Consider the following 14,334-nt stretch of genomic DNA (forward strand, 5'->3'; position numbering starts at 1 on the left):
GATTTTTGAACAGTACAAATCATGCAGATGAACATATTAATTAGTTAAATGATAATATAGTAATTATGTTGTTCTCTTAGCAGGCATAATATGGTATTTTGTATTACCAGTATGAGTATAAATACATTTTATTTGACTATGCTGTGACATAAATTACTTTTAATGTAAGTCGTTCTATACTGAAGGCTATACTGGACCATTCTTTCTTTGTAGCAACTTTGGCCAAGACAAGCCTGATGTGCCCAATAACCTCTGTTTTGAAAAGAGATAAAGTCTGATGTTTTATTTTTCAATATTTACAATCAAGAGATTTTTTAATTGAAAAGCTCCAACTGGGACACACTTAGAACACATCCCTTACCCATTAATAATTGACATACAGATTGAACTAATTACTAGCTAATCAGTAGCAAACATTCATGCTGTAGCCAGTATGGCAAAAGAGAATATTATATATGCCAATATAAAAAGAGTTTGAGCTTGGAGAACATATTTAGAATGACACATGGGGGGGTGGGGTCCTCAATCCTATAGAAGATTAATCAACATACTGTATATTTTTTTTTCAAACCCTAGACAGAAGGGTGAAAATAAATCTGGACCCAGTTTGAGCCTGCTGGAGTAAGTGTGGAGTACAGTCTGCAAACTGCTTGTATGGTTTTTTTTTTGGTTGTGTCCCAAGTAAATTAACTTCTAGGCCGTCGTTCTTTTTTATGAATGATGTTCTGGAGATATTCCCTGTAAAGGAATCCTACAACTGCCCTAGTGTGAGTAACCCCTGAACATTGTACACTCAGACTTAGTTACACGCACCTTCATTAATATTCTTCGGGTTACAGCAAGGAAACAGGGGACATTAGCCCAGCGAGGATGGACCTTCAACAGGAGAATGGACAAGCAGATTTAAGGTATGAAAGTGTGTGTGTGTGTGTGTGTTCTTGACTTAGGCTACCTTCCGGGGACACAATTCAGACAAAAGACCAGTTAATTGGGGACAGCTTGTGCAATTGCAAACAAAACGTGTGACATCGAATTGGAAGAAAAAAGAGATAGTGGTTAATGTTAGGTCGAGGTTAGGGTTAGGCTAGTAGTGGGTATGGTTAGGGTACGTCTCCAGGAAATGAATGTAAGTCAATGTTATGTTCCCAAAAGTGTGCTAAGTAAACATGTATGTTTGTATGAAGGCCCATAAATAAACAGAATGGAAAAAAAATGTAAATATTAATGTTGTGTCACAATATAACTCAGTATGAATCCACTTGCTCTCATGTACTCACTTTGTATTTGTTCTTTTTCTTCTTTTGTCGTTTTCGCATGTGTAATATCATTTTTGCAAACTGCTGCGAGTAGACGGAAAAACAAAGTTTGAAAAAATAGAAAACAGTGAAATGTCAGGCCTATGGATGTAAACGATATTAATGGTGTGAGGTGCAAATTGTAGCTCGACATAAAGCACCTGTGTAGAAACCACAGTGTTACTATACGTGCCAAAGGAAAAAAGGTTGGAATGTAAAATCAATCAGGTCAGGTGCCCGACATGGTACTGTGCTAATTCTGTTGTTTATCTTATAAAACAAGAACCACCTTGGGTGTCATTTGGCAGGTTCATTTTCACCCACGTCCTTTACGAAATGTCAACGACATTCATATCAATGTCCAAAGAACTACTGAAGTTCTTTTTTAAAAGGGTAATACGTTATAAAACAGAAACATTACACCAAGCTAACAAGGGTTCGTGGAACAGGTACGATTTAAATCTTTTCAAGCACTCGTGTATTAATTCAAGCAGTGAAACTCCCTGCTGTATACACTTGGAATGCCTGTTTCAAGTGTCTTTATCTATTTGTATCTACTTAAGCTGTTTTCTAGCTCAAATCAAAGAGAAACCAAATTGGTACGTTCGTGTACATGGTGTGCAGCTACTTAGGCAAGGCCCAACACTCATGTTGCACAATGGTTACACAAATGTGTGTTTGTATTTTAAAAGACAGAATGGCCAAGATGGTTTTCAGGCAGTCATTACCTACATTCAAGTGGATTGTGTAACTGTGTGCTCTGGAGTAAACTTAAATCTCCACAACACTTCACACCACCCTCTCTCACCTTGAATGCAACACCTACAAGCTGACCACCAGCACCTCCTTCTGTACCTTGACTCTTGACTTCCTAACCAATGAATGCCAGTCTGTGAGGTTAGACAACCACACCTCTTCTCACTCTGAGCCAGAACGCTGGAGTTCCACAGGGCTGTGACAAAGAGACGGTTTACAGGGACGAGGTCCAGCACCTGGCCCTCAAAACAAAGAAGACCATTGAGCGCATAGCGGCTGAAGACAAATGCCCTTTTGCATCAATGGAGCACATGTGGAGCGTGTTTTAAGTGTTAACGGGTCACTACACCTTCAAATTCTGCTAGAGCCCTTCCTCCCAGCATGTTTTTAGAATTCAATAGAGGAGTGAGGGAGCAGCGACTGCAGGAGGCGTGGCCTCGTGGTTACTTAGCATGTGACATGGGGGGTTTAGGGGACACGGGGGAGACTGTCTAACCATCCCTCAGTCGCATGGATAGAGATGCTGGTTTTTAAGGTTACCAGCCATGACAATCTGCTTTTTTGTTTTTTTGCATATATATATATACTAATAAAATATATATATATATATATATATATTAGTGTGGAGTTCCTCTTTAAGTTCTGTGGTGTCCACATTGTACCTGTCCACCTGTTTCTGAGGATCTATGCAGCTTTTACTGCTTCACCAGTGACGGCATCCTCAGCAAACATCCCTGTGTAGGAACAGTGCAGACGGCTGCTCTGTCACAGGTTCCTGGCTTCCCACCATCACGTACATCCAACACGGGATACTTGCTGAGGGCAGGCAAGTATATCCCGGCAGGCGAACATATGTACAGTTTATAGCAATAAATACAACACAGCTGCATAAACTGTGTTTCATTGTATGTACTGGTACCTACTGTGTGCATTGACAGTAAAGTTAAATCTAATCTAACTTCAGTTTAGTGGTTGGCATGTAGCGTACGTTACAAATGGACGTCCTGAACCATTTGTTCGAATGGTTCTTTTTTCCATATTGAAGTAATTAGGAAACAGTGAGAGTACCAGCTCCATGCTTTTAAAGCAATTACATACAATTTCCTCCAGCAAAGGCCATCCCATTCCTGGACAAATGTTGCTTTCCAGTCAGTTTAGTTGGTTTTTAGATGGCTCTGTCTCTGTAAATCCACATGAAGATTTAAAGAAGTGGCATTTAGTGATATTTTTTATACACTTGGAGATAAGGCTTTTTTATCGTTATTAGTAATCCATTCTGATATCATATCCGTATCCATATCCATATCCGCTGAGGGACACCCCATCCTTACTCATTTATAAAAGCTCTTTCCCCTGTAGATCTTGCACAGAGATAAGCTCTGTGCATTCTTTTCGTACATCTTGGTGATGTATACAAACCTAGCAGGCTCATGTTTTTTGGCTGAACAACCAGTTTCTTGTCACTTGAGACCTCATGCGTTCTCTTTGTCTTCCTTATTATTTGAAACCACAGACATCTGACAAATGAGTAGTGCTGACGTGGTGTGTGGTGTATTGTGTATCCAACTAATAAGAAGGAGGATGCAGTGGCTGTATGTTTCCTTGTGTAGGTGGAGGCAGTTGATCTTCTGTATTTTCAAGTTTGAGTTTTTCTTTTTTTACCAAATAAGGAAATAGTTTTGACAATAGTCAAAGCCGCATTGGGTTGCAGATGTTGTGCTTTCAGTACAGTTCAGTCCTCATCAAATTAGCACCCTGAGTTTACGTCTAATTGTATGCTTGTTCCACCAGTTCCACTTGTTTACCAATGGATTGCTATTGTTATCCAGCTGCCAGGGCGATGATTTCCTTTTTTAAATTCTAATTTGATTAAAATCATATTTCACATAATTTAGTTTCATTTAGTTGTGGTAATTACAAAGCGCTCGGAAAGTATTCGGAAAAGTCAGAGGGTGTTAAAGGCAACATTAGCAGCTGAATGGCATCACCAAGGAAACCTCCTTGTTAAAACAGGTGAAGAAACCGTCCAATCAGAAGGCTTTGTGGTGAGGAGGAAGTTAAGGAGGAGCTCCCTGTAAAGCAGGAGCTGCTGCTTTATAATCCATTGCCAGACGGTTGGATGTAGGATCTGCATTCAGGTAATATCTGTAGAACCTTTCTGAACAGCTTGTTGTTCTACAAGCATGCTTTTTTCATTCCTTCTAAATGTGTATATAGTCGTCTACCGTTCTTATCAGTTTTGAAAATCAGTTCCATGTGTCAAACATTTGAAGCCCCGGTACTGTGCATTTGTGGAAGTCTTTTTTTTCTTTTTCTGTAATTTTGACAATTGCTCTCCATGATTTGATCTCAAAACAGGACCACTATGTTAAGAGACAGTTGCAGTCGTTTGATCTCAGCTTTCTTCACGCCTGTCTCCTTGCTTTGCACTGCAAGTCTCTTGACCACAGGTAACAATACAGACACACAAGTGCATTAATAAGCACACACATACAGACACGGTGACTGCTCTCTATCTTATCAACTCTTTCATGACACGTTATTGAATGAAGCATCTTTCTTGACATGCTCATTGATACCCTCATGGCTCAATTCTTGTGACCGCTGCTGAGCCATAGGGCTCAGTGATGTAAGCTCCCCCACGTGCCTCAAGATGACTCCCTGATGTTTCAGGGATTTGAGCTCATATGTTTTTTTCCCTCTTAAAAGACTGAGCTCCAGATCTCAAATACATATCTACTTTTAAAAACATATAAAGTAATAAGAAGGGAATATTTTATATTTAAAGATAGTGTTTGTAATCTTGAGACACTAGCAAGAGTATTTTATTATCTGACTGAAAAACCCAGCCTAGTGTTGCCATTAACTCTTTTCCAATGAAAGTAGTTCACCAGCTCCAGATGTCTCTACATCTACCAAGTTGGCAACGCTGACAGCCCGTTCCTTCAGTCCTCTCTCCAGAGCAACTCCCCCACAGTTAGAAACATGGCTATTGTTAGTTCTCACAGCTGTCAAGTTAGCAGCTTGTGAAAGACTGCGGTGATGCGCAATGAGCGTACGGTCAGAGTGCGGGCCGATAGGCAGATAGGTGGTGGTTAGCCCGTCCACTCATTTCATTCATGCTAAATGAATAGATTGCACGTGTTTATTACAGTGCTGGGACAGCCTCAGATACCAGATGTGTTGCTTTCTTGTGAGAGCACTTGAACAGCATTTGAATTATTGATTGCTGTCGCGATGTAATGATAATGTCAACAAATATAATATAATATATATTTGAAGAAGATTACCAATCCTTGCTTTAATACAAACATGTAACAGTTGGCAAAATGTAATATGCAAATTCCTGAACACCATAATTATTTCCTCCAGGCCACATGCTCCTGAACAGCCATTGTGAGTCTAAGTCAAGCTTTCTTGAATGAAAATGAAGAATACAAAACAAACCTTAAGGGAGCTGTATTTAACATACAGCAGCAAACAATTATAACACACACACAGAGGGAGAATGATTTCAAGGCTTTTTAAATCTGTCTCTATGCTCCACATTGAAAAAATGTAATCCGGAAATTAGGTAATTCATTGCACTCCATCCCAATGGAGCCCCTACAAGATGTTTTGAACATGTGATGAAGGAGCTTGTGGAAAGACCTTAAAAGCTGTGTCATGTTTTGTCCATACCTGTCCTCTGATTTATTTTTCCCTCTGGAGCACTCTGAGAGAAGAATTTTGAATTAATATTAAACTTGTCCATAAAACTGGGTGCATGGGCACCGTAAACTGTGGGTCCATGAGCGTGGAGAAAGGCTTGCTGGATAAGAAAACACAATATGTCTCTTTGAGGATTACAATAAGGGATTTAGAAACAACAAATATGTTTCTTGGATTATTTTCAAGACTTGTCTGAATTTCTTCAGGATTGAGATGTGTGCGAGGGATGCAGGTGACATCCACAAGTCCGCAGACCATCCAGAAGGCAGAGGGAGAGAGCGTGACTTTGGGCTGCAGTTACACACCAAGCCCTTCTGACACCGGAGAACTTGACATAGAATGGACTGCGGTCAGTCCAGACTCCACGCAGACAGATCAGATGGTGAGACGCAGAATGAGAATGGTGGACATTGTACAGTAGATGTATAAACATGGTGTGATATATTGAGGTTGTAAAGCAGAATTCATTTGGAATTCATGCTAAGGCACCTGAAGAACATTCACTTAAAAACATCTAATTATTTTCTGTCTCATGCAGTGTGTTTTTGCCTCTACAATTCTAAATCAGAATTAAGTCCAGTGTGGACTCCTAACACCTTTTTATTTTCACAGGAAGTAGTTGTTTATCCAATTTGCCTTTTAAATGAAACGAGTCATTAGTGTTGGAGACTTTCCCTCACCTCTGCAGCAGACGTTTTTTTTTATCACAGTCACTACAAAGAATAAACAGGCCCAGATACGTCCTGCTGTAGACAAGTGGCCGGTGCAGACTATTGGTTCAGCAAATGGACATGCTTCGTGCAGTCAAACACTTAAACAGAACAGGTTTTACAAGCTCGTTATTCTACATGAATCTAAACATTTATCCACTGCGAACCTAAAGCTGTCGTAATTGATCTTGTCTAAAAGACGAGCTGACGAGCATGAAGCCCTGACATATTATCACATTATAAATTAGTATGTTAATGACAATCGGTCATCCAGGAGAGAGGAAACAACATTATCATCCCAATAAGACGCAGGGCAACGTTAGCGTTCATCTGGGGCTGTGTTTCTGTCCTACAGATCAATGTCACTCCACAACAGTATACATCGGGTTTTTATCTCTCTGCTTTAGTCTCCATGAGCAGAGAATAATATATTCTTCTTTAATTGCGAGACTTGCTCAGATCTTCACTAACGTTGTCTTTGCGGTGCCAGGCAGGCACCTTTAAAAAGGCTATTTGTTTTAACATTAGCAGCCCCAAGGGACAGTGCTTGCAGTGGGTTTTGTGAGAACTTGTTTGCCAAAACCAGCTGGCTGCTATTGCTGGAAACAAGATTGTTGAGAGTGCAGTGACTGAACCTTCCAGTAAATGTAAAGCAAAAGAATGGATTGAACACTGGTTTACATGAACTTATTGACTCTTTGTTTCTATTTTGTTTTCCTTCAGCTCATGTCATACACCAGCGGAACTACACACATTCATGGTAACCACGCTCCTGCAAAAGGGCTAAGCTTTGCTGCTACTGACCCCTCACTGGGTGACGCTTCGATCTCAATCGCTCTGCTGTCGCCTGCTCATAGTGCTACCTACCAGTGTAAAGTGAGGAAACCCCCTGGAGTAGACTCGAGCAAGGTGTCACTGGTGGTATTGGGTAAGACTGGGCATCGGGGGTTGCATCCTTGGGTTAGCACATGTACCTGGCACACATTCACTTTGAACATTTTGAGTTGCCTGTATCAATGACTGCCATTTCCTTTTCACATGCCAGTATAGATTACATTTACAATTTGCCACAAAGCTAATTTAAATGTACCTGCTATCAGGCATGTTTGATCTTTTAAGACTACTACGTTACCACAGAGAAGTGTATCCATTAGTGGTTTGTGGAGGTCAAGGGCACCTGGATGCCAGTGAGAACTAAGATAATTGCTCTCTCAGTGTCTGCTGTTATCAAAGGCTGTTACCAGTCAGATACTATTCCTTAAAATAAACAATCCTTCATTTGATGAGGTGTTGCACCATAAATTCAGGTCAAATTCAACAATTTTCAAATCCCTAGTGCTTAATAATAAAATACTCTTGCTATGTGAGAGCATGATTTGTTCTCTTTTGAGCAGCACGACTCAAACAACATATTATAAACAAGCATCACCTCTCTCGACCATTTTTACACCTTTAAAAAAAAAAAAAGAATTCCCAATACAAATATATTTCATTCGTATAGCCTAATATCACAAATCAAAAATTTGATAAAGGAAGAAACCTCGAGGAGAACAACTGAGGATGGTACCCCTCTCCCAGGATGGGCAGAAGTGTAATAGATGTCATGTGCACGGAATTAATAACATAACAAAATCACAACATTGTCAATCCATACGACAGAAACAATACATATAATGAGAGTAGTAATGCGATATGCACAGCCATGCATGTTCCAGATGTAACCACGATCCATGGAAACTTGTGAGGCGGGAAAGCACAAGTGGAAGCTAGCTTAGCAGCTGAAGGCTTTGGCTCCCGTTCTTCTTTTGGAGACTCAAAGAACCCCCACTGACTCTACATTCTGGGAGCAAAGTGCTCTAGTGGGGTGAAAGGGTACTACAAGCTCTTTAAGATATGATGGTGCCTGACCATTAAGGGTAGGTGAGGAGAAGGATTTTAAATTATAATCTTTTTGCAATGTTACATCGGTTGTAAAAGGCTGTCCTTGAAGTTTGTTTTATATGATGGTTAAAGGACATGGTCCTGATCAAAGATAACTCAGATATTCTTTATGGTGGTGCTGGAGGGCAATGCCACCTAGAGAAACCACATCATTCATCTTGGAGGTGTTCGTGGCCAAGTACAATAGCTTCTGCTTTGTCTGATTTGTTCTGAAGACATGCTTTGGAGTTTAGATAACTGGTTGGTGTAAACTGGCTTGATCGATGGATATAATTGGGTATCATCAAGTTTATGGTTTATTTCTCGTAACAATTACCTCAAAGAAGCATATACATATATGGTGAATGGAATTGGTCCAAGCACAGAACCTTGTGGAGCTACGTGACTTACTTTGGCACACAGAGGATTAATCGTTTGCATGTACAAACTGGGATTGATCTGACAAATAGGACTCAACCCAGCTTTATGTGGTTGATTTTAATGGCGATTTAATGTTCCAGTCTCTCTATTAGGATGCTGCCTAATGCTGACTGTTTCATGGTCAATGGTTTGACCAAACAATCTTAATCTCATGCTCTATCTTCTAGGTTTTTCTGGAGATTCTACCTGCATGGCACTTGAGATTGCTTTATCTAATGATGGAGCTTTGACATGGATAGCTGCGGTCATAACTCTGACCATTGTGATTAAATTAATTAACTGAAGGAAGATGGCTCGAGAAAGGTCTGTTTCCCTGAAACTGATACTGATTGAGTTGATGAGATACTTAAAAAAAGGCGACTATAATTCAAAATGACACCTCACTTAGAGCCATTTGTCAGTGGGTTCAGTCTTAAAATCTGCCAGAGCGGTGAAGTAATTTACTTGATTCTAGTCCAACTCATCTTGTTTGAAGAGCATGAGCAGGAACTGGGGTGGAGGAGGAGCTCACCACATTGGTAGATTCATCTATTATGATATGACTGGAGACTATATTAAATAACCTCCTACAAAGATGTTTCAGGATATCAAATAATTGGGCACATTAAAAAAAAGAAAACTCTTTCAGGAGCCTTGTGGAATAAATCTAAAGGACGGAATATAGTCTCCCTCAGACATAGTTCTAAAGGAGTATTTTTACACTTTTTTTAGGGCAACTCATTTTTTTCAGATGACCAATCAGAGTTACAGGTTGAAGGACACTGATTACATTGTATTTCTCAGTACAACCTATAAAAGATGCAGTGCTGTACACATGAAACCTTGGCAGTTATTGTAATTTCCTTTCCAAAACCTGAAATTCACAAGACTACCACAGCGCCTCAAACATTTATTTTTCCTCTTAAAGTTCATCTTACAGATGGGCCTGTTTGGATCAAATGAAGTGAACTCATTCTTGATGAAAACTGACAGATGTTGAATGGTAATCTGTAGCGAAGCCTCACATAACATATCCTTCAGACAACCAGAAGCTGTTTTTATCCAAACAACAAAACAGACCTAAGAGCCAACAAGTCATTTTATTGGTCAGGTTCTTTTTATGACCTCGAGCAGGTTAAGTGATTCAAAGAATGCATAAATAGACGGATAGTATTCCGTATTTTATGATATAAATGGTGAACGCACTTAAATGTGTGAAATGTTTTGGACCTTCAGGTCAGTCTCTCCAAGTGTATCTTGTTATGTCATTTATTTCACCCTAACTAAAACCTATTTTTGTCCTCTTTCAACTTCCAAACCAGTACAGAACTCCTTGTTTCTTCTTTGCCACCTTTAACACCTCAGGCTTGCAATCTATAAAGATTTTAGATTTGTAATACACTGTATATGTGTAATGTGTAATGAAACAAATGTTGACATCACCCATTTATTTGGTGTAAATCTGTAGAAGCCCAAATCAAAAGCTAGAGAGCTGAACTGTTTTCAGAGAAAAAGACAAGAATAGAAAGGAATGGCGATTTCCATTTGTTGTTGTTGTGATTTCAGTGAACCCGTCTGTGCCTGAGTGCTGGGTGGAAGGAGCGGAGCTGGTCGGAGAGGCTGTGTCTCTGTGCTGCAAGTCTGAAAAAGGCTCCACTCCCTTAAAATACTCGTGGAGGAGAGAAGGTGCAGGCCCATCCCCTGCTGCAACCACACAGAGTAAGTGTGACCTCTGCTGATGTCATGATGCTACTACAGATCAAGGTGTGTGCGTGTGTGTGCGTGTATGTGTGTGTGTGTGTGTGTGTTTGTATAGGTGTGTGTGGGTGTGTGCCTTTACGTGTGTGTTGCTGTCTGGGCCTTGGGTCAGGTTAAGTATTGAATGCTGTGTGAGCAAAACTCAATGAAACCCCTTTTTATTGTTGAATGTTCAGTGCAGCAGCCTTACATAATTGTGATTAGCCCTGGTGCAATTTTTCCCTTGGGCCTCTGCCCAAACACAAACGCACGCTTGTGCGCACACACACACACACACACACTCAGACACACACAACCACTCCAGACAAACTGCAGGGCATACAGCACCACAGACGGCAGCCAAAGCCCCAAATTTATCAACGCTAATTTCAAAAGCCTGCCCTGGACTCAGAAGTGTTAACACGGACACAGATTACAGTAGGTGTGCATTTTCCAACATTACGAGAGGTAACGATTACATGGCTATAGATTTCAATCCCTGATCTCACTCCATAATAACAAAGAGGAACGTCTGCTCGTCACTTAGAAGTCCATCAGGGCCTTGTGCTCAGCAAAGTGATTAACAGCATTGCTCAAGAGCCGTTTCCTTTGCGATTGAAATGTACGATACGCGATTGCTGCAGGAGGCTGGAGAGAGATCACCAGGGAGCTTAACGTTACTCGCTGTTGACTGTATTGTGTCATTTTCAGTAAATATCAGTCAAATTTCACAATATAAAATGTGTCTTTTCTGCTTAGGCCCCCGGCAGCTTCGAGGCACGTTTACGTCATTGGGACACTGTGTGCTTGTTATTTATTTTCTAAGATAAAGGAATCAAGGAATTTATCAGTATTCATTCCGATTTTGAAAATCATGTGAATTAAATAAACATTTCAGGTGAAAGTATTAAAAATAATTAATGATTTGCAGCACAACACTCTGTTTAACAATTGATATTCTACTTGAGGGACTCACTGTGCATAATCGGAAGATCATTTGCATTTTCTCATCATTTTCTTTTCACTCTTTATAACACAAAACATTTCCCGAAATGTTGATGGCATTTACTGTAAACCCCGTGATTAGTGTCTTCTTGCAGCATGCAGACATAAAAATCTGTGCGAGCAGCTCTTCTCCTGTCATGAACAACGCGTTTTAAGTATCACCTCAACTATTCTACTTGTAGAGGAGCCTGCGAGCATCCCTGTCTGATGTATCTTCATTGTATCCCCTTGAATGCACTACACATAGTACATGTCTTAATCTGTGTTGGTGGGTGTTTTCATCAGACAGCATGACTGGGGAGCTGAGAATCAACAATCACTCGCAGAGCTTGGCAGGATTCTACCTTTGTGAGGTTAACAATGCTGTTGGAGCCGAACACTGCAGGATCAACCTGAAAGCAAAGAAACGTAAGGAAACGCGCCTCCACACAGAATGTTCCTGTCCACATGCATCGCGCATGACGCACGCATGCCAGCATGAAATGACCTTCATCCTCTTCTTTTTCTTTTTGTAGTTGCGCCACAATCTCATCATTGCTCCACTTCTCACACACAGGGCTTAAACCACTGCGCTCCATAGCATCAGTTTGCTCTCCTTATTACGTTATCTAATGATGACAGAATAAGGTCACAGTCAGTGGCAGGAAATCACTTTATTCACAGAAGACACAAACTTTTTTTTCACCATCCGCTCTTCATCTCTGATTCCTGCTGCTGACTCACAGAGTCAAACATGAGTAATGCTGAAGATACTCCTCTGCTTTATGTTTCAACAGTCCGTATTTACTTGAGGAATTGTTTTTAAAAAGATACGTGAAAATGGCAGCAACAAAAAGCAGGTGGACTCAAGCAACTGATACAATGTAAAAATGAATCCATGAAATTATTCATGAGTGATACTTCTGAACAGCTTTGAACAAGAATGAAACAGGAGAAATACCAGAGCTGTCGTACATCAGAATAAATCTGGTGACTAAAAGTGCACCAGGAGGGAGTAGAGAGTTACTCACAGTTATTTAGTATATTTTTATAGAATAAATCATCTCTGGGTTTAGTCTCAAACAATCCATCTGCATTCTGTGGATCCATAAAATGTATTTGTCTTTGTGCCTCATGATCTGTGGAGCAGACTACTTATGTTACATTTTGCTGAGTCCGTCACTTCGATTTTCTTTTGGCTTCGGAGGGAATCGTTCATTTTTCTGTTTCAATTGCAGAATGCCAGAGGTTCCAACCCTTAGGCTTAGATGTGAAGGTGTATATACTGCGCCCTATCAAGAAATAGTCCCGTTACATGTCTGAAGTCTTGTCATCACTGTAAGGTTGCAACCAGCAGAGAATCCGGCAAGTTCGACACATGTATGTGCTGTTTCTGTGCCTCTGGAGAGAGCCAGGCGAGGTAGTTTCCCTATTTCCATTCTTTAGACTAAACTAAGCTATCTAGCTGCTGGCAATAATTGCTTCATACAGATGACAGATGACGGCGGTAATTATCTTCTTGAACTAAGCCGGTACGATAAGGCTAGTAAGTGGTAAATTGACATTTATCAATACATCATTTTAATTGGACAATCTACATTCTAAACAAATAAAACACATTTTGAGACATTATAATCTCAGAGAATATCTATGTTTTTTTCCGGAGTATAACCCCCCCCCCCCCCCCCTCCCATGGCTTCTTAATACAAAAAATATTTAATTGCCCAATGACGCCGTCGTAGTGCTGAGGTGTTGAAGATATGTTTTAACTTGGAAGAGACACAAGCCAAAACAAGCCAGTAATCTCCGCACTTGACAATAATCTAGTTTGATAGATTCTTCACACTTTGTTCTTTTCTACCACAAAGCTTCTGAGAGAATAATTCTTTGTTATTCGTGCTGATTCGTTACAGCCCCAAACAGAGCGGCAGTTATAGTCGGCACTGGTGTGGGTTCTCTGCTCCTCATCTTCATCCTGCTGGTCTTCATCGGGATCCTATATTGGAAGTTGAGCAACAGACATCGCTTCGAGGAGGAGTTCTCCAATGACATCAGGTGCTGAACAGTACAGCAGGGACAGCAGGGCACAGTTACAGGTGGTGGCAGCTTGACGGTTAGAGATGTAAGATACTGGAGGAAGGGAACCAATCACACACACTGTCAAGTTTCTGCCATTGATCATTTTGTAACCAAAAAGTCCCGTGATTAGGACACTTTTTGTTGACTGTTGAGTAGTTTTGTCAGCTCTGCTTAAGTTAAAGTTTTTATTTTATTTCTCTGTGTTCATCTATACTCTTAGTTATGCAGATCTTCGGTCTCACATTGTGCGGAACAATTTAACGAAATCCTGTTGATCCGGTTTTACGAACTGATTTTCTCCAGGTCTGTTGATGCAAATATAACCGCTTTGTTTCCGCTTTGTCCTTCATCTGAAAGCCTAAGTAGAATCTATTCAAAGTTACCATCTCTTTCTTCTTGTCCCTCTTTTCTGTCTGTCCTTCGAGTTGGAAACATGAGAGGCTTTCATCGTGTCAACAAACACTCTTGGGAGTTCTCGTCTTAGATTTGCAGCATTTATATACAATTCATTAAATCTCAAAACAACATTGAAAAGTGACATTTCAGAATTCCTCTTCGACTTTAAAAAGACTTTCCTGGGTACAGCTATTGTATGTCTAGTTAATTACCAGTCGTGACAGAATGTGGCTGGTATTGTTTTCACCTTGTAATTCTGTGTGTGTGTGTTTGTGTGTTATAATGGCAAAATGTGGTCCTGGAGACACATATTGTAGCGTGTACTA

General features: G+C 40.3%; 1 protein-coding gene across 1 annotated transcript; it reads left to right on the forward strand.

Moving 5' to 3' along the window:
* Positions 1-3,220: 3,220 nt before the first annotated feature.
* Positions 3,221-13,595, forward strand: vsig8a (V-set and immunoglobulin domain containing 8a). The gene is made up of 6 exons (XM_076079462.1): positions 3,221-4,501; positions 5,969-6,144; positions 7,196-7,400; positions 10,379-10,531; positions 11,840-11,962; positions 13,447-13,595. The coding sequence occupies exons 1-6, from the start codon at positions 4,417-4,419 to the stop codon at positions 13,593-13,595; spliced, it is 891 nt and encodes a 296-aa protein (XP_075935577.1). The 5' UTR covers positions 3,221-4,416.
* The last annotated feature ends 739 nt before the right edge of the window (positions 13,596-14,334 follow it).

The sequence above is a fragment of the Anarhichas minor genome, unplaced genomic scaffold, assembly GCF_050575085.1.
Source record: "Anarhichas minor isolate MPS153535 unplaced genomic scaffold, ASM5057508v1 ptg000073l, whole genome shotgun sequence".
NCBI lineage: Eukaryota > Metazoa > Chordata > Actinopteri > Perciformes > Anarhichadidae > Anarhichas > Anarhichas minor.

Excerpts from the sequence above, each read along its gene's own strand:
- vsig8a (XM_076079462.1), top strand. The coding sequence starts at position 4,417 with ATGTTAAGAGACAGTTGCAGTCGTTTGATCTCAGCTTTCTTCACGCCT. Across the intron at positions 4,502-5,968 it reads TGCAAGTCTCTTGACCACAG|GATTGAGATGTGTGCGAGGG; the intron begins GTAACAATACAG and ends GAATTTCTTCAG. Across the intron at positions 10,532-11,839 it reads CCCTGCTGCAACCACACAGA|ACAGCATGACTGGGGAGCTG; the intron begins GTAAGTGTGACC and ends TGTTTTCATCAG.